We start from the raw sequence: 27472 nt of genomic DNA on the forward strand, positions 1-27472 counted from the left end.
CTTGTATTTTCATTGATAAAAAGTATGAATTTTTCCATATTTTTCTGTTTCTCTTTTTTCTAATCAGTTCACAGGCATGACTCGACAAGATGCTTTAAAAGCTCTTACCCAGCAGGCCAAAAATAAAGGAGTAGGAGGAGACCTAATGAGTGACAAATTAAGAGACTGGTTAATATCTCGACAACGGTACTGGGGCACACCTATTCCTGTCATCCACTGTCAAACATGTGGCACTGTCCCAGTGCCTTATGAAGACTTACCTGTGGTGCTGCCCAATGTAACCACTTTTACAGGGAAGGGAGCCTCACCTTTAGAAACTGTTCCAGAATGGGTGAACTGTGCTTGTCCAAGGTGAGAAAACACTGTGTGTTTTGTGTGCTCTTTTTGTTAGTGTTGAACACTCAGCACTCTGACACAGAATGCTATTTCAGAAGGATATTTTTCATCATTCATCAAGATGTTTTTCATCAGCAGTGTAATGCAATATTACTGCTAACAGACTGACCAAATGGAAAGTATGCTGTCAGGCTGCCAGGCAAGAGGACCCAGACATAAATGGCTGTAGGGCTCTCATTGATAATGCAGCAGTTTCACGACATCTCACTTTAACATTTGCAGGGTAGAAGGTTGATATGGTGTTCATTTCTAGCTGGGTAGCCTAGGCAAAGCAGTTCTATGGTTCTCTGGAAATGTGTATTTTGACCTTTATTGTTAACGTGTATTTTATGTCAAGCGTGCATTTATTTTCATGTTTCTGAACAGAACACTTCTTCTCAGATATGCCTCTTTAAATTTCACATGCTAACCTGTTTAAAAGTGTGACTCTTGGAGAGAAGCCTTGCTAAACTAAACATCCTCAGGTTTAGTCTAGTCCCCAGGAATCCACAAGTCTAAGAATCCCAAATTTTATCAAAGAGTGTTTCCTGATTTAATTGGAAGTTACTGTCTACACTCCTGGCTTCTTTCTGTCCTTAATTCAAGTATTATTTTATTGTTAACTTTGCAACAATGTCATTTTGATGCATAGCAAATCCTTATTGTTTATAGTTATTGTGGCTACCCTACCTGAAAGATAATAGAGAGCATTTGTTTAGTCAGAAATAATGGATCAGTTTCCCATCTTAGAATGTGGTGGCTTACTGAAATTAACTTTTTTTTAATTCTAACTTTAATTTGGCTGTGTATTTTTACATAACTAACAGCTGTCTTCAGTATTAATCATCTATTTGTCTGCTACAGTTTCAAATCCTTTCATCTGTTGCCTTGTGTGCACAGTCTTCTGTACCTCCTGTTTTCCCTTGCTCTGAGATGTTACATCAGCCCTTCCTTTAGTCCTTCTCTCCAGTAATAAGATTTTTTTTCGTTAATTGCATTTAGTATCTCAAATTAATAAGGACAGCAAAATGGAAAGATATGAGTCTGTGAGTACTCACATTTGAGTTACGATAATGTAAGCAATCATGAATGGAAAAAGATGTCTAAGTTATTCATTGTTATACAAGTTCAGGTAATTGTGTTAGTTGTCTGAAGATCATCTAATCAGATTACAGAATTGTGCCTGTTGTATAAATTTTGAAAGATGCCCATGCTGCTTCTGTGTTAGTGAGCCACGTCCATTTAGAGTACAGGCAACAGCGGAGACAGCAATGGCATGAGGCAGATACAGTTGTGATGCAATTACTATAAAGTATTCTTTATTTTGTCTGAAAAGCCCTTCTGTTTCCAGTTTTATTTTGTTGAAGTCCCTTCTTAAATGTACAATTTACTAAAAAGGTTATTCTATATTTAAAAAGTAAAATTTTGCGGCATTATTCCTGTTAAAAGAAAATCTTGCTGATAGAGATGGATTTGAGGCAGAGACAGAGAAAAGGAAAGTACGAAAGGGTGATACTCTCATCAGCTTGCCCTGACAAGCAAAGCTGAAGTATCAGGCAGAAGGGCAGATATAAGCTTCTGCAAAATATAAAGCGTGATAGTTTTGACTAAAGATGCTGCTGAAAAAATTAAATAGCAACAGCCCATTTATTATGCATATTTATTACATGTATGCATACATTTACATTTGTATGCATTTATAAATTGTATACACTTCTTACATATAGCCAGTGGTGTTTATTATGAATATTGTATATAAGTTTGCCACAGGGTGTGAAATTCTATTTGTTTTAGAGAGGTCTCCTCCTGGGCTTTTGTTTTGTATTTCGTTTTGGGAGGGAGAGGGAAAGAGAGTATGCTCTGTTACTTACACTATAGTTTTTTTTAACATATCACTCTTCAAACTCTTCATACTCTTTCAGTTTTAAAATTGAATTTCTTCGTGGCTATTCTGTATGTTTATTCATTTGACAAGGTTGACTCTTACTTTACAGCCGCTGTCTTTCTCTCTTGCTCAGGTGTAAGGCAGAAGCTAGGCGAGAAATTGATACCATGGATACATTTGTGGATTCTGCTTGGTATTACCTGAGATACACAGACCCTCACAACACTGACAGGTAAAGAGTGCAGATACAGAGCTGCCTGGTGGGTGAGCCTGTCTTACTGAATAGAAGGGAAGAAAACTGCCCAATCTGTTGGTGATTCTAGCTTAACTGCTATTCAGAAGTCAGTTTAAACCTGTGTAGTAACCTCATTTTTTTTTAATCTGCTTTATGGCCTGAGGAGAGCAAAAGGTGGAGTAGGAATTGCTCTGAAACTTTGGCATTAGGTTGTTTCTAAGCCAGGAGATCTAAAAGCCGTATGAGTAGGCACTGCTTGTGTAAGTGCAGGGTAGAAAGACATTCTGAGCTTGAGTATAGTGGAAATGTTCAGCTAAGGAACTAAAGATGGTTAAAGGAGAATGCTATTGAGAGTGACAGCCTACCATGACATTCTCTAAGACTGTGATAAGTTGCTGTGAGTACATCCTCCCTGGAAATACACTGCGTATTCTGGTCTGTAGATAGGTAGTGCTTTTCTACTGGGAGAAGGAGGGAGAGTATGGCTTCCAGCTGCCAAGAATGACACCTTAATTCCTTTCTCTTAGAGCTCGAGTAAGTCTTGCTGCTTTGTCACACATGTCCGAAGTGAGGTGGTGTGAGAGCAAGCTTCTGCTGTGTACTACTTTGACAAAATGCATAATTAATAAAAAGAGATTTTTCATGTTCTGTGTATAAGTGTATGCAGCATGGGCAGTGTGGGAAGATAGATGTAGTTATTTAGCCATTCATCTGCTTCATGGTCTGTGTGTATTAGTACTGCTGGTTCTGCCTTGACAACACTTGTCTCACCAGCATTAAAGCAGCTTGCACAGAGGCTGACTAAGCTGTCCAAAAGCATTTTACATATACCAGTCAGATTAGTTTGCCACTTTCCATGGCTGAATGGATGTCCATTACTGTTTCTTGAATATTTTGAGAGCCATTCTGTAGGGCAGTACAATGGCAGCAAATCTTTGTACTTTTCATATGTTGTTCAGTTATTGCACAGATAAATGGAAAGTGTCTGGTAGATGACTTATGTCTTCCTGACAAGTTGTGGGAGATAAAGAGCTTCACGTTGATGAATGAGTCTAGTAAGGTACATTTTGCTTCAGTTATTGACATTTCCATTTTAGTATTCTTGATGTCCATGTAAAGTGTCTTTGTATACATGGAGTTTGTATGCATTGAGAAGGTCACGTCAAGAATGCCATTCAAATGTCAGGTTTGGCTGCCTGATTTTATGTGAGATAAGAGTATAATTTGTGAGTATTTTTTTTTCTTGGATTTTTTTTTTTTTACATAGAGGAATTAGCAGTTGAAAATGAAATAGGCATATTTAACATCCAGCTGTCAAAGTAACAGCTTAGTGTAGCCAAATCTGTTCTACATTACAATAAAAGCATTTGTGCAGTTTTCTGTGTTGGATTTCTACCTCCGTTTAATTGTTGGGGTTTTTCGTTTGTTTTTTGTCAGTTAAGCTACGTATACTTAAACCTGTATTTCTATAAGTCATTTCATAAACCTGGACTTTGGGAGAATTACTCTGTTGATTCCAGAACCATGTGAACAACATTTAGACTTGCTACACAAAAGATATGAATTTCATGTCTGCAGTTTGTGTCTGGGCTCATCTGTGAGGAATAAAGTGTTGCTGTTGCAGGAGTTAGAGTTGGAATAATCGAACAAGCAGACAAAATGAGTTAACTTGTTAGAATAGAGCCATAAAATACAGGTCACGCACAAGTAGCATTTTGTGGACAGGAACCTACTACAGTAATATATAGGAATATTGAATAAAGCAGCAGGTAATGCTAGGATAGCATGCAGGTGGCCTCAGATAGTCCTAATAACCACCAGCATTTTGCTGTAAATTCAGAGCATCTTTCCGTTTGAGGATGTTTTACGGTGTTGTAATAAGCAGCTATGTTGCCCTCTAATGGCAACAATGCAGAACTCTGCTTAAAAAGTTTGGTTTTTAATCAGACGTGTCTGTTGTCTTTCATAGCAATATGTTTTATGTAAAACTAGATGTTGGTAAATAATGAACAATATAAATGCTAGCCAGGCTGTTGATGAAAAAAAAAAAAAGTCCTATAAAGAATAAGCAAATATTTTCATCATGTTATGAGGTGACATAAGTGAAATCTTAGTTGAACACTCAAAATATAAGGAAACAATATTTCAGTGGAGCTCAGTGGAAATTATTTTTTTTTCCATAATTTAATAAGCATGTAATTTCTCAAAAGATTAAAAAGATCACAAAATAAGTTTTATTATACATGTGTAGATCTCAGTAAATACTGGTGTTCAGTCAGATATGATGAGCTACATTAGCAGAGCTGATCTTTCTCTTTCCTGCTGTATTTTTCCTATTAGTTTGCTTTTTCTTTTCCAGGCCCTTTAATCGTGACTTGGCTGACTACTGGATGCCTGTGGATTTGTACATCGGAGGCAAGGAGCACGCAGTTATGCACTTATTCTATGCTAGGTTTTTCAGCCATTTTTGCCATGATCTAAAAATGACTAAACACAAGTAAGCCTTATATATTTCTATAAAAATCTTTCAGATCTCATTTCCCCAGCAGAATTGCTACTGGATGCTGTTGTGATCACCTTTATGAGCCTCAATTTTTCTGCTTGCCAGTCTTGGCTAACTACATGGTTTCCTATAGTTTGTTGCATTTTCTGTATGCAGATCATTTTTGCTGCATGAATATTAACTGGCTCAGAGCAATGATAAAACGTTACTGTAGTTTGTCAGCCTGCAACAGCTTACATAAGCTAGAAACTTCAGGCATTATGAGTAGTGCTCTTATTTCAAATTAGTTAACTTTCTTCACATCAGTTCTATTAAATTTCAGTGTAACCACGTGTGCATACTCTTATAATTCACTGCAGTTTTGGAACTGAACAGTTCAAAATAGTTAATAACATCAAAATAAGTATATTTTTCCAGCTGTCAAATAATCTTTATTCAATTACTTAGTTACTTGCGATTATTCTTGTCACCAATGCTGTTGTAGTGTTCATTACCTCTAACCAAAACAAAGGGTAAAGTTTGAGGCAGGAAGGAGAGCTGTTTTATGTCCTGCCTGTTTCCCAAACTGATGGTCCAATTTCCACTCAATTTCTGGTCTTTTTGTACCCTACAGTGCCACCAACTGGGAGGGTGCAAGTGGTGGAACAGTGAAATACTCACCTGTTTTCTTTCCTTTTCTCCCATCAGCAGAGATGTTTGAACAGATTAAGTCAGAATGAGTGATCTCATGAGAATCACTGCTTGGTAATTTTTGAGCTGGCAACTCCTATGCATTCATTCTTTATTAGCATCCACTTCTCAAACTTCATACAAAAGAGGAACATGACAAACACATGACATAGTGGTTTTGCTACAGTGCTCAAATTTAAGTAGCTGAACACCAGACAAGGATGGAATAGGTAGTGGAGCCACTGGAATATTTCCTTGAGTTATTTCATACTCATTTATTGAAAATAGATGACCATGTTTTTATCACTCACTCTTGCCTGCAAAATAATTTGCCATGACATTTATTTGAAATTTTGGTACAGATGACTTCCGTACCTGTGTTTCACTCTGTTATCTCCAGCTTGCATAGCTGCAAGCAGGAAGACTGTTCCCACTTTGAGAAAGGGGGCCTCTGAAAGTTGATCCTTTCTGTCACTATTTTAGCAGAGAATTTCAGATTTATCAGTGCTATAAAGTACTTTACAGTACTGATCTATCTGCCATCTAGTGGAGCTGAAACACAATAGTTCTGCTGCTAGTCAAATTCTTCTACCTCATTAACTATGGTGGCTGAAGTACTGTTACTATAAACTAGGATCACAAGGAAAAGGTGGTTTGCTTACAAAGCAAGCAGTCCTCCAATCTGATATGCAAGAACAAGCAGTCTAAAAACCTAGCCTAGTAACTAGTAACAAAGGACAATCATTGCCTTGGTTTTTGTTTATCAAGGTATGTGGTTAGTAGGAGAATTTAAGGGAGAGGGTTACTACCCACTATAGAGTAGGACTGAGTTAAGGATGAATTTAGGAAATCAAACATGCACAAGTTTATGAGACCAAATGGTACACATTCAAGGGTACTGAAGGAGCTGACCTTTATCATTGTGAGGTCCTGCCCATTGTTCATGAAATGTTGTGGTGAAAGATGTGATGACTAGCAATAAAGTAAATCAGGGAATGCCCCTAGTCACTGAAGAAAGACAGATGTAAAACTCATCTTCAGGAACAAGCAAGAAAGATGATCCAAGTTACTGATAAAAACCTGTCAGCCTCACTAGGTCTCCAGGTATATTTTGAAGCAAGCCCTCCTGAAAGTAATTTTCAGAAACATGAAAGACAATGTGACTGTAAGTAACCACCATGTATTTACTAAACATAAGTTATGCCCAGCTGACTTCCTTCTATGATTAGCTGATGAAGAAAGAGCATTTATGATGTCGCTAGCGAGACTCTTGACAAGTTTCTTCTATTTTGGCTTGCAAGATAGAGACTGAATGGGTAGGCTACAACATAGATGGAAAAACTCTCTAGACCACCAGGCTCAGAAGGTCAGTGATTCAAAATCTGACTGGTATTTATTCACAGGTGGTCTTCCTCAGAGGTCAGTGTTGAGGCAGATCTTATGTAACATCTTGATCAACAACCCAGATCATTTAACTAAACACACACTTCACAAATTAATTGGTCACTGCTCGTTGAGGGTGGTGCTGACAGGAATCTCTTGAAGTTCAACTATGTAGAAATGTAGAATCCTGTATGTGGGAACAGCACAGACTGGGACAATTGTGTGGGAGAATGCACTACAGAGGAAGCTTTGGAGGGTGAAAACCAAGTTGGATGTAGTCAGCAGTAGGCATGAGAATATACTACGCTTGTGTTAGCATAATCATCTCCTGAAGTGGTTATCTCTATCTCTGCTTATTACTGAGGAAGTCAGATCTGGAATATCATGTCCTGTTTCAGGGCCCCAGGAGTGAGAGACATTATCACTCTGAAGAAGATTTAGTGCTGGGGCACTAAGATGGTTGGGGAGTAGAGCATGTGGCTAAGTGAGCTAGACATGTTCACCCTGGATAAGAGAAGACTATGGAGGGAATATAACTGCAGTCTACTGCTTCCTAAAAGTGTATTATGGAGAAGACAGAACTAGATTCCTCTCAGACATGTACAGAGAAAAGATAAGGAATAGCAGTCACAGGCTGCAATAAAGTCCAGAGCCGCACCGAAGCAAAAGATGTGACAGAGAAGGAGATCAGACACTGGAACAGTTTGTCTAGAGAGTTTGTGTGATCTCCATCATTGGATATTTTTAAAACTCATCACAGTGGGTCCTGAGCAGCCTGTTCAAACTTTGAAGTTAGGTCTGCTGTGAGCAGGGGATTGGACCAAATGACCTCCAAAGGTCCCTTCCAAACTGCACTATTTTAAGGCTTTCCAGTCCCATAGGTTTATTAATTTGGAATGCTGTGACAGAGCAGTAGCACTAAAACTGTGTGAAGTAGACTGGTCTAAATAGAGTTTTTCTCTGAAATTTACCATAACTTCGATGCAAAAAAAAAAAAAAAAAAAAACCAAACACAAGAAGCACTGATTGTGTCTAGTGGTGGGCAGAGAAAATCAAAACTACTTTCTGTAGGAATAATTTTCAAGACAGTAGAGAATCTCACTGAGGTCATATGCAAGCTCAAGAACTTGCATATGAGAAGATACGTTACAGCATTGCCCCCAGGGTCTGTTGTTTGTACTTATATATGTATTTAGAATGCAAGAGGACTGTAACAAATTTCCTCATCATAAAATCGCTTTCTTGCTTTAGCTCTACAGAAGTCAAAGCATCAGGTGTTTTTAAGCTGTGAAGTCCAAGTAGGTATGTTGTTTTGATATGGAAATTGCAACTTCTCTATATATACTACCACACATTGTAAACACGTTTTAGCATTTGTCAGAAGCACTTTTTGCTCAGTCTTCTGTTAGGATTACCCAAGTGCAGGTATCAGAGACTGAAAAGTTGATCAGAAACAAGCTTACTCATGGGAAGCTTAAAGCCTTAGCATTGAAGCCCACAGCTCTAAGGGAAAATATGCCCAAATATTAAAAAGCAGTGCACTTTTGTGCATTCTTGTTTTTGGTTTTTTTTTTTTTTTTGTGTGTGTGTGTTTGTTTGTTTGTTTTAGCAACTTAGTTCTGTTCACTAATTAGTAAAATTTTGCAGCATCTCAGTTAATGAGAGCTGCCTCCATTTAAAGTGTTAACTAGTATTCAGACAAATTTTTGAGATTCCCCCATTATTCTCTAGTAGTTTTCATGTTGATAGGTTTTCCTCATTAAAATCTTCATTGTTGGCTTTTAACCTCCTTGCTTTCTAATTTATTGACATTTTTCCTGTTAGTCTTTAATTCTATACTAAGGATCATTAATAAAATAATGAGATTGAAAACAAAAATTTCAGAGTTCAGATGTGAAAAGTAATCTCCTTGCGTATGATACACATTATTGCAGCATAAATATTATATGCCATTCATTTACAGATGTCACAGTTACTCTCATGTCCAATGTAACATTTGACATCTATAATTGTAAAGGTATAAATATAGTTTAAATATGCCCTGGAGATGGGGTGTGATCTTTTACATATATTTTTTTATTTCACTGAACTGGAGATGAGAAGACAGTGTAAGTAGGACCCTCTGGGCACTGATATATATGACAGATTAAGCTCAAATTATTCCATTTTGTTCTTTCTATCTGTAAACTGCAACAGTTCTGGAATTAATTCACAAGCCAGTCAGCCCTCCCAGCCGTAACCAACACTGGGAGAGGGGCCAGATAGGCAGCTGGGGCCAGCAACTACCTCAACTGTTTCAGCTTAATCTGCCATAGTGAGTGTGTTGACACACTAAGTTACACCTGCTCAACCATGTTATTGCAAGTAAAAGCTACATAAAATTTGCTGCTTCCCTATTCTTTAGTAATCAGTTCTGTTGGATGAATAATTGTAAATGGAATCTAGCACATTCTCCCTGAAGGATTATAAAGCAATAAAAAAAGTTTACTGTTGCCGTTAAGTCAACAGATTTGACTTTGAGAGCAAATGTGTGGAATAAGAAGGTACTATTTTTACATAGCTGTGTTATAGAATTAAAGACGATACCTGTATGGTAGAAATAGATTATTCCATAAAGGAAGTGTATCACAGCTTTTCAGAGTTCATTAGGGACTTTATCACAAGTATTGATTTTCACTAAAAGCACTCAGCTATTGACTGTGTGAAATCTAAATGTTCAGTATTGTTTGATCTTTTTTCTGCCTGAAATATTGTTCCTGCAACCCCCTCTTTCCTTTCTATTTTGGCATTCTACAGTATTGCCAGTATGTACAAATCAGCACATCTCATAGAACGTTTCATGAGCTTCTGAACTCAGCTGCTAGCAACTGACCAAGGTGTTGCCTTAAATCTAGGGTGTGCTGTTGGGCTCTCCCAGCCTTTCTAAAGATGTGGGATGCAAACACATTCAGTAAGCTCCCTTTCTAGGGCTATCCTTCTGCATCCAGTATTTATTTTTGTTGCAGGCTCACAGAATTATAGGCGTTGGAAGGGACCTCTGGAGATCATCTAGTCTAACTCTTCTGCTAAAGGTGGTACCCTAAAGTAGTTTAGTTTACACAGGAAAGTATCCAGGTGGGTCTTGAGGTTATGGGCAACCTGTTCCAGTCTCTGTCACTCTCACAGTAAAAAGTTTTTCCTCATGTTCATATGGTACACCCTATGTTCCAGTTTATGCCTGTTGCCCCTTGTTCTGATACTGGGCACTGTTGAAAACAGCATGGCCTCATTGACTTTACTCTTATACTTCAGATATTTATAACAGTAGTGAGTTCCCCATTCAGCTTTCTGTCCTCTAGGCTTAATGGACCCAAGTCTCTTAGCCTTTCCTTGTAAGTGATATGCTCCAGTCCCCTAAAATCTTTGTCCTCTGAACTCTCTCTAGATGTTCCCCATCTTTCTTGAACTGAAGAGCCCAGAACTGGACATAGTACTTCAGGTCTGACCTCACTAGGGCAAAGTAGAGGAGGAGGAGAACGTCCCTCAACCTGCTGCCCATACTCTTTTTAATGCATCCTAGGATACCATTGTCATTCTTGACCACACACAGGGGCACGCTGCTAGCTCATGGCCAACCTGTTGTCCACCAGGACACCCAGATGCTTCTCCATAGAGATCATTATCCAGCAGGTCAGCCTCTAACCTAAACTGATGCATTTAGTTATTCCTTCCGAAGTATGGTACTCTGCATTTGCCCTTGAATATCCCTCTCCACTCAACTCTCTAGGCTGTCCAGGTCATGCTGAGCTGGAGTTCCTCATCTGTTGCTCACTTTTGCTCCTCCATCAGTTGTGTGCTTCTTCATAGAGGAAGTATGTGGAAATGACTGTAAGGAGGAAGATGAATTGTACATTTCTTGGCTAGTACAACCAATCCTTAGAGATGTAAGATTTCACAGGTGGGCTCCCATCTCGCATATCCAGCGTGATAAAAAGCTGCACTATTAGGAGGCCAAACTACCTACCCATACTTCAGCATAGGTGCCAGGAGACATCACAGGAAGGTAAAGGCATGTTCTATTCCAGCATCCTTAAAATTTGAAGTGTGATAGAGAGAAAATCAAGCCATCTCTTTATTTACTACATTAGAAAAATTTGCCTGTCTGTACATAGCTTAGTTTCAGTTGCATCCCAGTGGTATCAATCACAAGATTCTTATACCAGGCCATGAGCTGGTGTTGCAGTATTTAGGTCAAAATTACCACCGATACGCTCTGGCATCTTTGCATTTCTCTTCCCTAGCCAATAAACAAACCAGCTTCTTTGATGGGGAAGGTTAGAAGTGTGCAGTTTGAGTGGCGTAAATTGAAGTGCAACTCTGCATGCCACCATGTGGTGGAGCCATCACAACACTGACCAAGGCACTGCACGTCAGAAAACAGCCCTGGGCTCACTTTGTTTCTGAGCCCTGTGTTTATTAGGCAGGCTCTGGTTTTCTTGTTTTAGGCATTTCTCCATTCTCCTGCGGTCTCGCAGTAGGAACAAATGTTGTTTTTTCTCCCCTACTTGGTAATGTATTTTGTATTGCATTTCTGTAGCCTCTGTCAGCATAAACAAAAATAGGAAACATTCATTCCTCCATTCAGCCTTTAATAACTTGGCAAATGATCTGAACTAGCGCTTTGTCATTAAAAGTAAGTGTTCCTTGAAAAATCACTTCCAGTGAACAGTCTTATCTGATTTTTGTTTTGGCTACCTCATTAGCTTTACTTTAGATAGTAACAAGTGTAGCTATTTTAATATAAATTGAGTTCTTAAACAGGCTGATGTATTCAATTATAGGAGAAAAAATTGTTTTCGTTTTTCGTTGGTGTAATTTATTTAGTTCATAGAAAAAACATTATCCTGAACAGTTCGCTCCTGAAGTATGTTTTTACTCACTGATTTCAGATCGGAAGCAACATTTTTGTTCCCGACTTTTCATGTTTTAATTGACTTAGATAATTTTAGGTAGCTATTTGAGATTTGAGTTGATCATTGCCTTCTATTTTTAAAATACGCTTTCCTGTTTCTACTCTTTAAATTTGCATTGAATTTTTGTCTCCCTAAGATACTTTAACTTCCTCACGAATAACATGATTTTTCAGGCAACCTACATCCAAACCTCAGTTTAAAAAAATTTTGTTGAGATGCTCTTACTTCGACTCATTGATAGAATGAGGTAGTGTGGTAGTGACCAACACTTTTTGGTGACTGAATGGTACGCTATGGGTCAGTACTTGCACAATATTTGGAAGTATGAAAAATATGCATGGAAGGAAACTCCTAACATGAATGTGTTGATTATAAAGTATGAAGACTGATGCTTTTTTTTTTAAGGAGTAGTATTTGAAAGATACCTGCTTCAGAACTGTAAAACCATACATGAACGTTGTATAATTTAATAATTGAGTACTGTATTTAGTAAATAACTACAGTTTAAATAATGAGGAATTTTCATATATTTTATATTTTGTAAAAATACAACAGTGCTTCTACAAATTGAGCGGTGTTTTGGATTATGATTTTTTTGTACATGTGAAGTATAATGTGGGAGCCTATTCTTACAGTTTCTTCCTTAGATGTAGGGATTTATTCTAGCTTTTGGAAAAGAAATATTAATATAAGTGATTCAGCCTTTGTTCTTAAATGTTTTGGTAAATATGTGGGCCTTTGTTAGGTGGAATTGTGGGTAATACAAACTGCTAAATGTTGAGCACTAGGTAAGCATTAGGAAGAATAGGTCAGAACTAAACAGCACTGACCTAGCATGTCCTCCAAAATGATGGTAACCAGAGTCTTTTTACGTGAGGATCCCTTGAGGAAGATCCCTTGAGGAAACTCCCTAGACTCCATGGCCTTTGGGGTCCCACTCCTCCTCTTCCCTGGCCACAAACGTTCCTCAGGTAGCTTTTGCTCTCCTGATCAAGACCTTTAGATGATAACTTTGTTGTCCTTTTTAGGTGAAAACAATGACAGAAAGCTGACTAAGTGAATTAGAAATGTAAGATTGTTGAAGGAAGGTGACAGCAATAATATATCTGTCAACTAGAGTAATGTTTACTTAAAATTTATTTCTTGCTGAGTGAGCTTTTGCCTTTGGCTCTGGTGCTTTTAAAACCCTTTTTATCTCGATGGTACGCACATTTAATGAGAAATTACTCTTCCTGGTGTAAATTGGAAAAGTAGAGTTTTACTCTTCAAGATGATATATAAATATTAAATATAAATAAATCCACTAAGGTGAACTTTCTAGCATTGCCCTTTTCCTCATTTTCTCCATTGTCTTCGTGTCTGGACATGCAAATGCTTATGTTGGAGAAACTATCTTATCAGTTTATGGAAAGAAATGTTCAGCAAGAATTTGATTTGTTCTGCAGCACTGCATTTCTAATAGAGAAGCGAGAACTAAGTATTTGTAAAAAAAAAAAAAAAAAAAAAAGTGACAGTTCATACTTGCCCACTTACACAAATGGGGAATTATCTTAGATTTAAGGAGCTCACCCAGTTGGCCAAGCAAGTTGTGTGTATTATCTTTATGCTAACTTGGAAAGTGACAGTGTAATAATTCTGTTCTAAATCATGATGCAAAAATTTGTACAAAATACAAATATTTACACTTGTCAGCTAGGCACCGTGAATAAATGCAGAAAGTGCTCTTTCTAAGGTGCCTAACATTTATGCAGCGGACTTGAAATTCTTGTTTCATTAAGTAACTACACCTGGCTGTCTGACCTCTGAGGCTTATCATAAGTATCCTTTTGACAGATGTTTTCAAACGACAAGTTTCTTTCTCCTTCCATCCTTAGGGAGCCTTTCCATAAGCTTTTGGTTCAAGGTCTTATCAAGAATCAGACATTCAGACTAAGAACAACAGGCCAATATTTGAAGAGAGAGGAGATTGATCTCACCGGTAAGAGAGGATGCATGGGTAAACCAGTACAGGTGACCCAGAAGGTCAGGAACTATTTCAGTTAAAAAGGGATATACAGGTCTCAGTGCTGGGAAAAATAGATGGGGAAAAATAAATCCTTGTCTTATTTAAACCAGGAAGTCTCTTCCATGAGGCTGGGATTCACATCCTGCTGAGGGTTCAGAGACCCTACTAATCTAGCAACTTTTAACTGCATCCACATACAGCAACAGTGCTGTGATACTATTTTAGTTCTACTGTAGTCCAAAGGATCCAAAATTCTATTAAGATGGTGCTCAGCAGCTTGCTGAATGGAGTTAGCAGTCCTAGAAAACAGACGACCTACAAGAACACTATGTCAAAGTTAACACAGTTGTTATTATATTCAATAAATATTAGACATATATGAGATGTATAATGGGAGTGGGAAAAAGTGCTGTTTCTCAGTTCTTCCCAGTGCCCTCACTGCATAAGCTGGATCAGCAGCCCTTGTCTGGAGAGCTGTACCAACAAGAGAAGCTTGGTTTTATTTGCCCTCCTTCAAGCACACCTCTCACACAGTTGTGTTTTCACTGCTTTCTCCTGCATACAAATCCTATAAGATAGCCTTAAAAAAAAAAAAAGACACAAAACCCACCAACAACCAGCAACCTACAAATCTGTTACACTTAACCACTGTCTGTTATCCTATTTTGTTCCAGAAAAGTTTGCAGGTGCTTTTGCTTGGGTGCATCTTTATCTGTATAAAAACCCTTTTTTTGCCCCTAAATTCATGCAACAGTAGGCAGGTTCTTGTCAGAATAGCTTACTGCACTTAAAGTTAGAAACCTAGGGTATGTATAAGTTAACATGTGGCCAAAACTGTACCAAGTAATTACACCCACCTTTGAGGTTTTAAATGGTAGGGGTATAACAATGCTTAATTCTCGGGGGAGAAAGATTTGGGAGGGAAAAAGGTTATCTTTTTGTATTATTTTTGTTTTTAAACTGTTTGGAAGAAGCAAATCAAACCTACTCACCAGTAATAGTTTTTCTCAGTATTCTTAGGAAACTGAATTGTTGTTTCAGATGAGCAAAATTTGTATTAATATTTTGTGTTTGTCTTAATATCTAGGCACTGAACCAGTTCACCTAAAAACTGGTGAGAAAGTCCAAGTCACTTGGGAAAAAATGAGCAAATCTAAACATAATGGAATAGACCCTGAAGAATTAATGAAAGAGTATGGCATCGACACCATACGTCTTTACATTCTGTTTGCTGCTCCTCCAGAACAAGATATTTTATGGGATACCAAAAGTGAGTCAGACTTCGTGTTGATTTTAATTTTTAACACAAAAATTGAAGTAGTTCTTGCTGCCCAAGGTTTTGAGTAGTTGAGACAAAAACTTATAATAAGCAATTTTTATTGTTTATTTCTTTTAAAAGTGGAGTCACAAAACCGTCACTGCAAGGCAGACTTGCAAGAATATTACAAGATGTGGAAAAAAAAGTTGTATGAAATACATTTCTCAAATGGTGTTTTCTCCTGAACTAGAGTGCAAACCTGGATCTCATTCTCTTATTTTTTTATTAGTTATAATTGATTGAAAATGATTATTTTCTAATTATTTGCTTTATTTTAAGATGCTTTGCTTTGCTGTAATTGTCAGATTCCAGATTAAACTTTGCTTTTTTATGTATTTGTTATTTCCATTTGTTTAGACATGGGCAATGTCGTTTGTAAAATGGACCATAAAATATCTCCTGAAATAATCTCATTAATCAGATTCCCTAATAACAAATATTTGTGCACAGGACATAGCTTTATGAGCTCAGCTCTTAAATAAGCTTAGATTTACCCTCCTACACACTTATTTACTGACATCATGCAATTTGTCATACTGACAGGTCTTAATTTCTCCTGTGGCTCATACATTTTAATGTAGACTTGATGTGTATATTTTGATGCAGTTTTCTTGTTGCATAAGGCTTTAGCAAAACACCCCATGCCTGATTTAAAACATGTATTTCTTTTTTCTTGTATTGTCTTCTTGCTACTTAGTTCAGTCTATGCTAAGCACAGTTTCATTTGTTATCTGTCACCCATTACATTCATATGTATTCATTTACATATAGTGGAGGAGTGGACTTCATGACTTCTTAGTTGGCTTTCTGTCACTGTCTAATCACAGCAGCACAGACCCAGGAATATGAAAGGATAATGCCTTTTGAAAGAAAAGAAAAAAGCTCAAAAAGCTCTAACTCCTAAGTCCCTAATAGTACACAGATAAACTCCCAGCCAACCCCAAAATTGTGTGGGGTTTGCTTTTGTAGCTGAATGGTGCTTGGTAGGATTCATCCCAGCATACTCAAAGAGCTGGCTGATGTCATTGTGAGATACTTGTCAATTATTTTTAAAGGATCTTGGCAATCTGGAGAACTCTCAGTTGGCTGTAAGCTGGCAAAGTCCCAGTTTTCAAGAAGGAGCAATAAAAGAAGATTCTGATAATTACAGGCCTGTCAGTTTCATTTCAGCTGCTGCTAATATTACAGCAAAGTTTATTCCAGAGGTTGCTGAAAAATAGCTGAAAGAAAATATAGTCATTGGTCAACAGCCAACATTGGTTCATGTTTAGCTCAGTGATTCTCCTCTTACAATAAGGTTACCCATCTGTTTGACCAAGGGAAGACAATAGATTTAATCTCTTCTGGTTTCAGCAAAACTTTTGATGCTATTTCCAACAGTATTCTACTGCACTAAGTTTCCAGCATAAAGGTAGACAAAACATGATGCAATGGCTGAACAGTTGGATGACAGGTCAGGCTTGTGCCCACGTGTCATTGCTTTGTGGTGCCCAGGGCCTGGCTGGCTGGAGCAGCCAGAGCAGATGTCACTGAGCAGCACTTGTTGCTGGTTCTGCACAGAGCCACCAGGTGTTTGAACTCGAGTCCAGAAGCAAATGCAACTGTATTTAAAGGAAATCACTCCTCACCTGGACCTTGTTTCCCCTTCCCTGTGCAGTCCCTGAATTGTTCCCTTCTGGCCTCCTTGGTGTCCTTCTGATTCTCTAGGTGGGAGAGGGGTGGGGAAATATTTTACCAAGCAAGATTAACAAAAGAAAATGGTAATATTTTTGCAGGTTGTCTCCACTTCTTGCAAATTGCTCTGTGATTTCAATAGCGTGGCTTCTGCAAGGCAGTAGCTTTGTAACTAAGTGGTGCTCTGCCATGTCAGCCGTCTCCCAGAGGCTACTCTGGAACAAGACACTGAAGTACATTTTGCTGAAGGCATAAACAGGGGATGTACAAGCCTTCTCTGGTTCCTATACTTTTATTCGTAATTCTGGAGGTTTAGAAAGAAAGCTAACAGAATGAGTGGTATTCTGTAAGCCTTTTAAATCACACGCCGTCTACAGGATCAAGTGCTTCATCTGGCAAGGAAAGACTTAGTAAGACTTAGTCTGGAGATAGTGACTGGGTAAAGGATTTGAGTGAGTGCTAAGTTTGAGGGCACCACTGGATTGGAAGAGCAGCTGACTCCCTTAAGGGCAGAGAGATGTTGACAGATGTTATGGCTGGGCAGTCGCTGTTCCAACTCGGGCTATTCTTTAGTTCTTTTAGTGACCCTTTGATCCAAGAAAGGGAACTATTAAAAATATATATTTATTAAAATTCCTTCTGAAGCAGCAGATTTAGAGACGTGCAATCTTTTTATTATTTTTTATCCACCTTGGAAGTAGAATAATGAAATTATTGTGAAAATTGTGGGTACAAAATACTAGTTGCAAAGTACACTGGAGCTTGGAAAATGCAAGAAGTCACTCAAACCAAGATGTTCACCACCTGAAAAATTCAGGTAGTGACATAACCAAATACATTTAGCAAATATTTCTGCTAGATATGTTTTAAAGCCATTGCAGTTAATATTTTTGTTATTTATTATTGATTTTGTTTAGGCAACACAGCAATATTTTGAGGGCGTTCTTAATTGCATTTACATTTTTAACGTAAAATATAAGCATTTTCATGTTGATGGGGTTTTTTTGGTTAAGTTAAACAGATCCCTTTTTGCTTCTTTAATTGCTGATATCTGTTTCTGCAATCTCTTTCATTAATTTCAGCTGATGCTATGCCAGGTGTTCAGAGATGGCAGGTTCGCCTCTGGACACTTGTAACCAAACTTGTCGAAGCAAGGACTTCAGGAACCACACCCAGTCCTGAGGTTCTGAGTAAGAAAGAGAAGGCTGAAGCCAGAAGGATCTGGGAGCAAAAGAATCTTGTAATTTCTGAGGTAAAAAGCAGTTGTTTGTAAATGAAGAAATGAGTTATTTCTCATGCAAAAACAGTGTGCTTGACTTGGGGGGCCAAGAGTTTTCCCACAGGTAAGTTATGAAATCATTCTTAAATAAAGTATTTAATATTACATAAAAAATAGTTTTATTAACATACAAATTTCATGGGATTTAACTCTTTTGCAAAGTGAGATTTAGAATGGCAAAATTTATCTACCCTGTGCCTTACTCTATGAAGTGTTATTGGCATTAAAGTTATCAGTCTGGGCTTTAAGTAGCTCCACTTCCAGCAGCATAGCTATAGGTGAATTATGTAGGGTATCTCTTAACAAACTGTTTTGATCTGTTTGTGTCACACCTCAGTATCATGCCTTCTGTTTCATAGAAAATGAGAACAAAAAAAGTTGTTGTAGAAAATAGATGTTTCCCAAACAATTACTGAAATAAGTGTTCATCTCTTCTTATGTGTTAAGTTTGATGTTGTGTGTTAGTGTCAAATCAGTTATGCAAGACTCAGTAGGAGATAAAAAGAAATCTGCAAAACTAGTTTAAGATTCTTTCCTATGCTGATTTAGATTCTGTGGCCAGGGACCTTAACACGCATGTGGTTGCATCTATGATGTATTTACATGCCAAAGTGATTTTCATGTAAAAGGTAATAATCCGTTTCTGAAAATTACAGTTAATTGGTGACAGAACTTTTTCTTTTAATACAAGGTAACAGAGTACTTCACAAAGGATCATTTGTTCAATGCAGCTATTTCTCGACTGATGAGCCTTTCTAATGTACTTCATGTAAGTATGCTGTATGAACAAAGATATTTTTCTGTTAGCCATTATTCCTGTAAGCCTTTCTAGAAAGCAAGAGCTACCCGAACTGTAGGTCCAGAACTCCAGAAGTTATTTAATGCCATTACCATTGCTACTGACTTGAGACCCTCATGGACACTAGATTGAACTACTCAGATTAAAATAAGCTTATTTTAATATCACTGTATCCTTTGAATATGCTACATTTTGCAGGAAGAGCTTGAAAGTATTAGAGATGCTAGGTTCTGATAGTTACATCTGCTTCTTGCAATTCCAAAAGGATACCTTTTGTTTTGGTTTTGTTCTGGATTTAAACAAACTATATATGTAACTACGTAAGTAGAATGTTTGATCATCCTGTAATGTACTGATTTAAAAGAAGGGTTACTTTTTACAGGAAATATAACCTATAATCTCTTGTTGCTCTGAAGTAGTTTTCAATACTGAACTGTCTGCTAGTGAGATAGTTTGTAAATTCCCCTTTCCAAAAACAAACATAAAAATAAACTCTTTGGGTTTTTTTTTAGTTTAGATTGTGTTTATCAGTCCGTAATGAAAGATCAAACATCCTTATCTTTGCTACTAATCTTAAACCTGTTTAAGCAGTTCTTCAGACATATAGTAATGCAGTCTAGACAAGAATTCAAATGAAAATTTGGATTTTTTAACTGCTTCATTGATATACCGTTTTATATCTTGTGGATTCCTGAGGAAACTATTGTCAAAGTCAAGGACCATAACAAAATGTTAAGTAGGGCATGTGTGGTACTAAAATAATGAAAGTTTGGGATGATGTGAGATGCTGGGGAGGTGATGCCCAGTTCTGTGTTTCCAGGTCAATGATTAATAGGCATTTTGAGTAATCAGTGAATTTAAAAACGATAAACAAAGAATCAGTGTCCTACAGAGAGATAAGTATTTGAACACTAATGTATTTCACGATCAAGGAAGTCAGTGCAGTATGTTTCAAGAAAAAATCTCCTTACAGCATGTTGGCACTTCCTCTTTCAGTCCCATTTCAAAGGAGGAAGTGGAGAGATGGGTGAAAATCCTATATAGAAAAAACAGGTAGTAGTTAATAAAACTTATTCAAATCTAGTTTGTGCTTTCCTCACAAGTATCGGTGGCACGAAGTTGCTATCTGTCAGCTCTTCTGTGGTCTGTGTTTAACAATCATTGCTTTTGGACAATTTTCTAGTAGGCAGGATCTGGTGATCATCACATCCATAAACTAGTTCTCATAAGCTGACACGTACTGACATTCTTCTGCGCTGTTTCATTTGGGTGATGAATCATAAATTAAACACGGCATCTCAACTTACCATGGGATGTAATCAGAGTCAAAACAGTGGCAAAGAAAGTTTGTCCTGCCGCTTTTAGTGCTGTTCTTTCTTATTTGGATGAAAAGAGGAGCTAAAGTTCAAATTTTGCCTGTCTGGCACCTTTTACAAGAAATGGAAAACTGTCTTTACTAGAACAAGCTGAACACTTTGCTGAAGCAGCTTGGACATCGAACTGTAGAAGGCTGTGTTGTGCTTGTTGCTCCCAGGGCTCCCCTCAGCTCTAAAACCTCATGCTGTCACTGAACTCAGCTTTACTTAAACAGCTGTAGGATCTCTTATAACTGAACCTTATCCCAGCAAAAAACATGCTGCGTTCATCACAATCGGAGTTGTTTGTACAAGTGGCTTACCTCTTCAGGTAGCTTGGATTTTTTGCAAGATTCCGCTTGTAGATGTGGCTACAATCAGAATGTTACTCACAGCCATGGAGTGAACTGACCTCCAGTTCACGGAGGTCAGTGTTCAGATTCCAGTGCCAGAGCAGATCCCAAGGGATCTGTGAGCTAGCATTAAGCTATTTTACTTCCCACCCCAAAATATTCGTACTTACAATTTGTTTTCTTTTCCCTTTCTATTTTTTCACTTAGCAAGCTTCTTGGCCTCTTGTTCTTCACAGTGCAGAATATGAAGATGCCTTGGCTACCCTCTGCATTATGGTTGCACCTATGGCTCCACACATTGCATCAGAGATGTGGAAAGGTATTTATAGAACTGCTCTTTCTATTGCTGTCCAGAGAGTGATGGTCACTACATGGCAAATAAGCCTCCTCTGGGAAGTGGGAATGACAGACAGGAAATCTTTTTGTTTTTAAATCCACCACATTTTTAAGCCTTGAGGTCTGAATCCCAGGAGGGCTAAATTGTATAGTTTTACTGTAGTTAAAACCTGTGAAATAAGGGATGTACATGCGAGAGTTCAATAGTTACTTTTAAGGTTTACTGGGAGAAGTCCCAAGATGTATGTGGGAAGATAGGAATATATTCTGTGTTAAGGCTGGCCACAAACTGCTGTGTGGTTTTGGACCTAATATTAGCTTTTGGATGCTGCTTTATTTTTGACAATCATCCTAGAACTTTACACTTTCAAGTGTTTACAGAATAGAGTGATTAAATGGCTTATATTGCCGCACTGCATGTGACAGTGTGCTGTTATTAACTGACAAAGAAAGGCTGCTTTTGTTGATAGTAGTATCACAGGGACACAGACTGGAAACAGCAAGACCTATTGGGTGGGGATCCTTATTTTGTTTCCATTTCCAGTATTTTTAAAATGTTCAGAGTAGAGTGGCTACACAATCTGCTTGGAAAGTGCTACTCTTAGTCAACACTCCCTTACAAGACAAAGTACCATTTAGTTAAAATTACATTTAAATTGAAGTAATTGCTCTGATTTTGTTTTCCACAATACTTGAGATGGAGTCAGAAGTGGTCTGGGTTAATTACCTAAACACGTAGATCCATGTAAACTGTGAAATTCAAATGCATGTTAGGGATATAGAATTGTCAAATATGTTTCACAATATGACAGGAAATCTCTCAGATGTCTTAATTAGGATCATTTGTCAAATGTTAAATTTAATCTTGTCGATCATATTGACTGTTACAGAAGGGACTCTTTCCTTATTTTTGCTAAAATCATTGGAGAATAAGAATATTATAAGAATAAGAACACTTACTGGATCTCTCCCTGACATGAGAGTGGAAAGAATGTATAATAAAAATTAGGATTGTATTGTCCTTAGCTGCTGTCTGCAATTAAAAATGTCATTCTAATTGTGTGGTCCAAATACTGCATGTTATAATTCAGTGCATCTTGCATAAAAAGAACCATTTTGTGGCAGTTATTACCTGAAGAATGTTATGAACATGAAAAATACAGTCTCTTTTAGCACAGTAATCATTACATTACAGCCGAATTATTAAACAATTTTATCAGGAGAATGTATGTACATTTAACTACTGTTGTTTGGTAAGAGAACAGTATTATTATGTAGAACTAACCAACGTCTGGCATTTCTGTCCTGGGATTGGGACTTACGGCGGAAAGTCTCCAACTGTAAGGGCTGCTTCAAAAGTAACACCTCCTGTTTTATTGTGTTGGCCGTTTGCACAGGAACAGAGAGAACACCATATGCAAGTTTGTCAGGACCATTAAAGCCAATATGAGGCTGAAGGTGACAGTTTCCTGGGTCACATCATTAGCAGAAATAAGATATGGTGCTACTGCTAAGAGCCAGAGTCAAAACAATAGTACATAGAGTGGTGACCCATGAATTCCCCATTGAAGAAGTTGTTCAAGATGCATCCCTCAGTGGGTGAAGTGCTGTGCCCTGTTTTTAGGGATAGGAAATTCTTCTGGATTTCCTGGAACCAGGACAGACCATCAGCTCTGACCACTGCATTGCAGTGCTGACTAATGTCAGACTTTCTCTTTCAACCCTTCTCTTGCACATGATAACAGCAGGCCCCATACCAGCATGGAGCACACTGCCAATCATAGCTGCACTGTCCAACCACACCCACTGCACAGTCTAGATTTGGCACTTTCTTAATCCCATCTGTTTGGGCCAATGGAAGATGGACTGAATGGACAACATTTTCCTAGCAACAGTGCAGTCATAGCAGCTGTGAAACAGCGGGTCACCTCCACTGTGAAGATTTTTATGAGTGCAACATGCAGGCTTTTGTTCATTGCTATTGCAAATATGTAGCTAATGGTGATGACTGTGTTGAAAATGCCATTCTGTAGCTGAGAATTTGCTCGGTCAAGTAGTGTGCTCTTCATAGTTTCCCTGGAAATAAGTAGTAGGCTTATTTAATATTATTTAATATATCCACTTTTGGAGTGGCCTACATATAGTTATCCTCTTGGTCAGCACAAAACTATTCTAAATATGGTTGGATGTAACTGCCAATCAGTCCCTTTAAAAGATTACCAACCAATGAGAATATTAGGACAATATAAAAGATAATTTTAAAGTAATAATTAAAAATGCCTTGCTTGACATTTTAAATAATGACTAATTGGCATCACTGGTATAATAATTTTGATTATAATAATGTTATCCTGATTTCTAGGAGTCATATCAGAGTCCATTTGAAATTTTAGCATGTTGATAACTGTGTCTTGTTTCTTGGCTCGATGATGAACCTTGCAAACTCAGAACTTGTTTGTTATCCCAATGACATAATGCAGCACTCAGGTTTTAAGTACAATTAAGGTAAAATCAAGTCGATTTAAGATGCAACAATTCTTCTGCATCTGAAGAGTTATTCTCCCATGGAATTCAGTTTGAACATGACCACCATGTTTTAATGTGTCAGGTTCCAGAAAGAGTTTGGTCTTCTTTTGTGAGCTGTTTGAGGAGTGTACTTCAGTACTGGCAGCAAATATTTCTAGTTTGAAGGGAAGGGAAAAGCTGCTTGAATGCTGTTTCATAAGTGCCTCACCTTTCAGCAGCCAAAGAGCTGTAACCAACCGTTTTGATATTTTGTGTGTGAAGTAGCTCTCTGCTGCTTAGGTAGAGGACATTTTCAGTATTTTGGTGTGTTACCCTGATGGTCTGAATTGTGCAATGTGGATGCTGTGATACAAATTATTAATGTAAAAGCTACTGTAGCCCCTCAGTGTGGGAAGAGTTCATCCGCCTGATATCTTGGCAGGTTATGAACACTAACAGGATGAGGAAATCTGTTTCCTTCCTGAAGCCTTGTATCTGAGGAATATACAGACACCATCTGAGACATGGGTTTTTTTTGTTTGTTTGTAGTAGTACAGTGTTTTGCTGTCCCTACCAGAATATGAAACTGCTTATTGTGAGTTATTAAATTTTTATTAGAGATGGTGCATGAAATATATATATTCATGATAAACACATCTTAAGATATATTAAGATGAATCATAATTATTGGAAATTGTAATGGTATAATGGTCTTAGCAACATTAAAACTATCATTGCAGTTGCTCTACTGCAACTGTTTCTTTGATTGGATTCAGTCCTTGCCCAACAAGGCTTTCCTGAAGAATGGACTACAAGCTAAGTGATGTAGCAGATTTTCATAGAAAAACTGAATGCAGAAGTCCCCCAAAGTAACTTGCACAAATCTAGGAATAAGACCAGTTTGAAATAAAGAATGATGTTTCCCTCCAAGAGTAATGCAAAATGAAGGGTAAGTCTGTACCAGTGGAGATCATTTTCAGGAGAATAAAGGGATTCTCGGGGAGTTTGTGGAACTGGAAATGCATTTTAGAATTAGCTCTGAGTAAAACAGGTTTTTCACAACCCTCTTTGGTGCTCTGTCACTAAGGAATATACAAAATGAATCCCCAAGCAATGTACTGAATTAATCTATATATTTTTGACTTGTGCTACCAGTAGTATAATACAGCTTTTCTCAGAGGTGTCCACAAATAGCTGTTATTAATGTGTGACTGGCAGGCATACTCCTCCTGGACTCCAGAAAGGTATTTCTGACATTCAGCTTGCCTGATTCTGTCAAATAGGAAGATTCATTAAAAAAAGAGCATGCAAAGAACAAAGTCACAAGCTAACAATCCTTGAAAGGGACTGCAGAGGCCAGGAAGACACTGGTCCAGGATGCATCTCTACCAACTGCTAGAAATTCCTGTTCTGAGCTTCTTAAAAAATGTTATCTGCTTGCCTGTTAGTGTGGTGGATTTTTACCTCACATATATCTCTGGTTTTGCTAAATCCAAAGGTTATCAACGTTTGGATAATGCGTCCTCATAGTCACCATCTATCGCTCCTCTGGTCTTCTTCTATCCCCTGTTAGAAAATAAAGTCTGATACTGGCATAGTTTCAGAAGCCTTAATTAATTTCCTTTTATCTCCCATAAAGACTTCCGTCCCCCTTGCCTTTTTCCTTTGTTAAGCTCTCAGTGCTGGTTGCTGTCCCTTGCCACACCAGCCACCCTCCATTTATTTCATAATCATGTCTTTTTCGTTCGCCCACATAATTCCATGTCATCCTATCTGCACCATTTCTGGAATTTAACAGATTCATTATGCTAATGTTCTTTTGGGATTTTTTTGGTTGGTTTTTTTTTTTTTGCTGTAAGACTACAAGTACTTCACTGTCCTACCTGGCCTTCACGCTAAACAATTGCTCCCACGTTTTAGATCTCTCCTTATTTTGCCAATCTGCTCTTCCACCCAAATAGCACCTCAGGGGAAGGATTATTTTAATGAAATACTAATGACTCATGTAATACTAATAAAACATTGCCACGAGCTTAAATGTTGTTAGACTTGCCTCATCTCCTCCTGTCAACTTACTCACTTACAGAAGCATAATATGCTGCAGTGTTAATGAAGGCTTCAGCCCATTGAGTTACTGACTGTGGAAGGCTTGGTTCAGTGTTAGCTTGCCAGTCAGTGGAAGTCCATAGACACAGATCCAATTGCAGGAATAGGGCTTTGGGTTGAGCACAAGACCTGTCCCCAGAAATGGCTGTGTAAGCTCTGTGGAAAGTGCACTCAGCTGTGTTTGCAAGAGAAAATAGAGCTGAAAAATCAAAACAAGGCAGTAAGTGGAAAGCAAAATGCACGCTGCTTCATAATGTACATTTCAGAAGGCACTTTCCAGTACAATAAGATAGTGTCCCAAGTTTTTAATGTTAAGAACATCTCAAATGGTGCTTTTGTTTAATGTATCAGAATCAAGTGGAAGGGCAGGAGGAAATTCTGTCTAGGTCCTTCTCAGTGTGCCAGCAAACCTAGATTATGACAATGAACTTTCTGATCCTGTGTGCTGCACTTTGAAAACACTAAACAAATTGTGACTGTATTTTCTGTGTTGTACAGTTTGCAAAATATGAATCTAAGGCAGGAAGCCAATCGGGCAACCTAAGTAAAACCTTCATTTTGGTTTCCTGTCAAACTGTTTTCTGAAACTAGTTCTGTTGGCTTTTGCACTTTTTTTTAATATGGGTGAGCTCATAACCTATTTTCTAGCAAGAAAACAAACCAGAAGATTGACATAGTGCTTAATCATGCTTTATCTGCTTCAGAATACATCTTAATTATTTTTTATTTGTAGGTTTACTACAACTGGCAGACTCCGTAGGGATTAAATGGGACCCTGTTTCTGCTCTTGTAGATGGAAGTTCTTGACTTTGTATCAGAAAGTGGTTTTTAAAAAGCTAGAAGAATCCACTTTAACAGGAAAATAAGGAGTGGCTAGTGTGCATGCTTCTGCCACGAGGCATGTGATCAGTTGGAAAGAAATGAGCTCATCTGTATGTTCAAAAGCCAAAAGGGGAAGAATTTAGCAGCTGTCATCTTTAAAGTCAACGTGATAATGAATCACCAATGTGAAGGGGTTTTGCTTTTTTTGTTTGGTTTCTTATCTTTTGCTCTTTCAGGTTCTGAGTAACTGTTAACAACGGGAAAGAAGCACACAAATACAGATGCACTGAAGAGTTTAATCAATTATTTACCTAAAAAGATTGCAGCTTCATTGTTATTCTTAGGAAATATGCACATTCTTGCTTGCCATTAGAAATAGCTCCCAGCAGTTCACCACACTGCCCCTTTCTGAGTGATTCAGAAAACAGCAAGATTGTGTGTTGCTTTACAGAAGTGCTTTGTCTGAAAAAGCACTGACAAATATCTGGTGGATTTCATTCTGGAGGAAGTTGCCTTCTTTTTATGTTTCTGTATGCTGTTATTTGCCCTGTTAGCCTAAACAATCCAGCTAGATAAATTGGTTCATTATGCATGGTGTATGTTTTTGCTGGTAATGTCTGCTATTGTGCTGTGCTTTCTTTATCTTCTTGAGTTTCCTTAAACCAGATGAGTTTTCAAATACTTTTCAGTTGTTATGTTTTGCATTTCTGGAGGAAACATACTTAAAAAGCTTTAATCCATATTCTTACACGTGTTTTTAATTTAAAAATCTACTGGCTTTGTAGGAAAGAATCATAACAGCTATCCTTGCAGTATTGCATATTGGACAACTTTTTCAGTAAAATCATCCTATTTTGCCCTACATTTGGAGCAAGCAGAAACGTGAATTCCACTCAGAAGCTTTAATTCAGTTAAAAG

General features: G+C 37.8%; 1 protein-coding gene across 3 annotated transcripts in view; it reads left to right on the plus strand.

The window, feature by feature from the left end:
* LARS2 (leucyl-tRNA synthetase 2, mitochondrial) overlaps window positions 1-27472 on the plus strand; it is a 79330-nt gene that overhangs the window by 43364 nt on the left and 8494 nt on the right. For all 3 annotated transcript variants that reach the window (XR_010623221.1, XM_065753727.1, XM_065753728.1), the window contains exons 12-19: window positions 68-351; window positions 2394-2492; window positions 4855-4992; window positions 13877-13980; window positions 15095-15277; window positions 18082-18251; window positions 18970-19047; window positions 20993-21104. Coding sequence is in view for 2 of the 3 variants with exons in the window: in XM_065753727.1 (XP_065609799.1) it covers window positions 68-351; window positions 2394-2492; window positions 4855-4992; window positions 13877-13980; window positions 15095-15277; window positions 18082-18251; window positions 18970-19047; window positions 20993-21104 (1168 nt within the window). In the remaining variant the exon portion in view is untranslated. The remainder of the gene's footprint in view (window positions 1-67; window positions 352-2393; window positions 2493-4854; window positions 4993-13876; window positions 13981-15094; window positions 15278-18081; window positions 18252-18969; window positions 19048-20992; window positions 21105-27472) is intronic.

This window comes from Cyrtonyx montezumae, unplaced genomic scaffold (genome assembly GCF_038088225.1).
Source record: "Cyrtonyx montezumae isolate F1298 unplaced genomic scaffold, pur_monq_1.0 scaffold_8, whole genome shotgun sequence".
In the NCBI taxonomy this organism is placed as follows: Eukaryota; Metazoa; Chordata; class Aves; order Galliformes; family Odontophoridae; genus Cyrtonyx; species Cyrtonyx montezumae.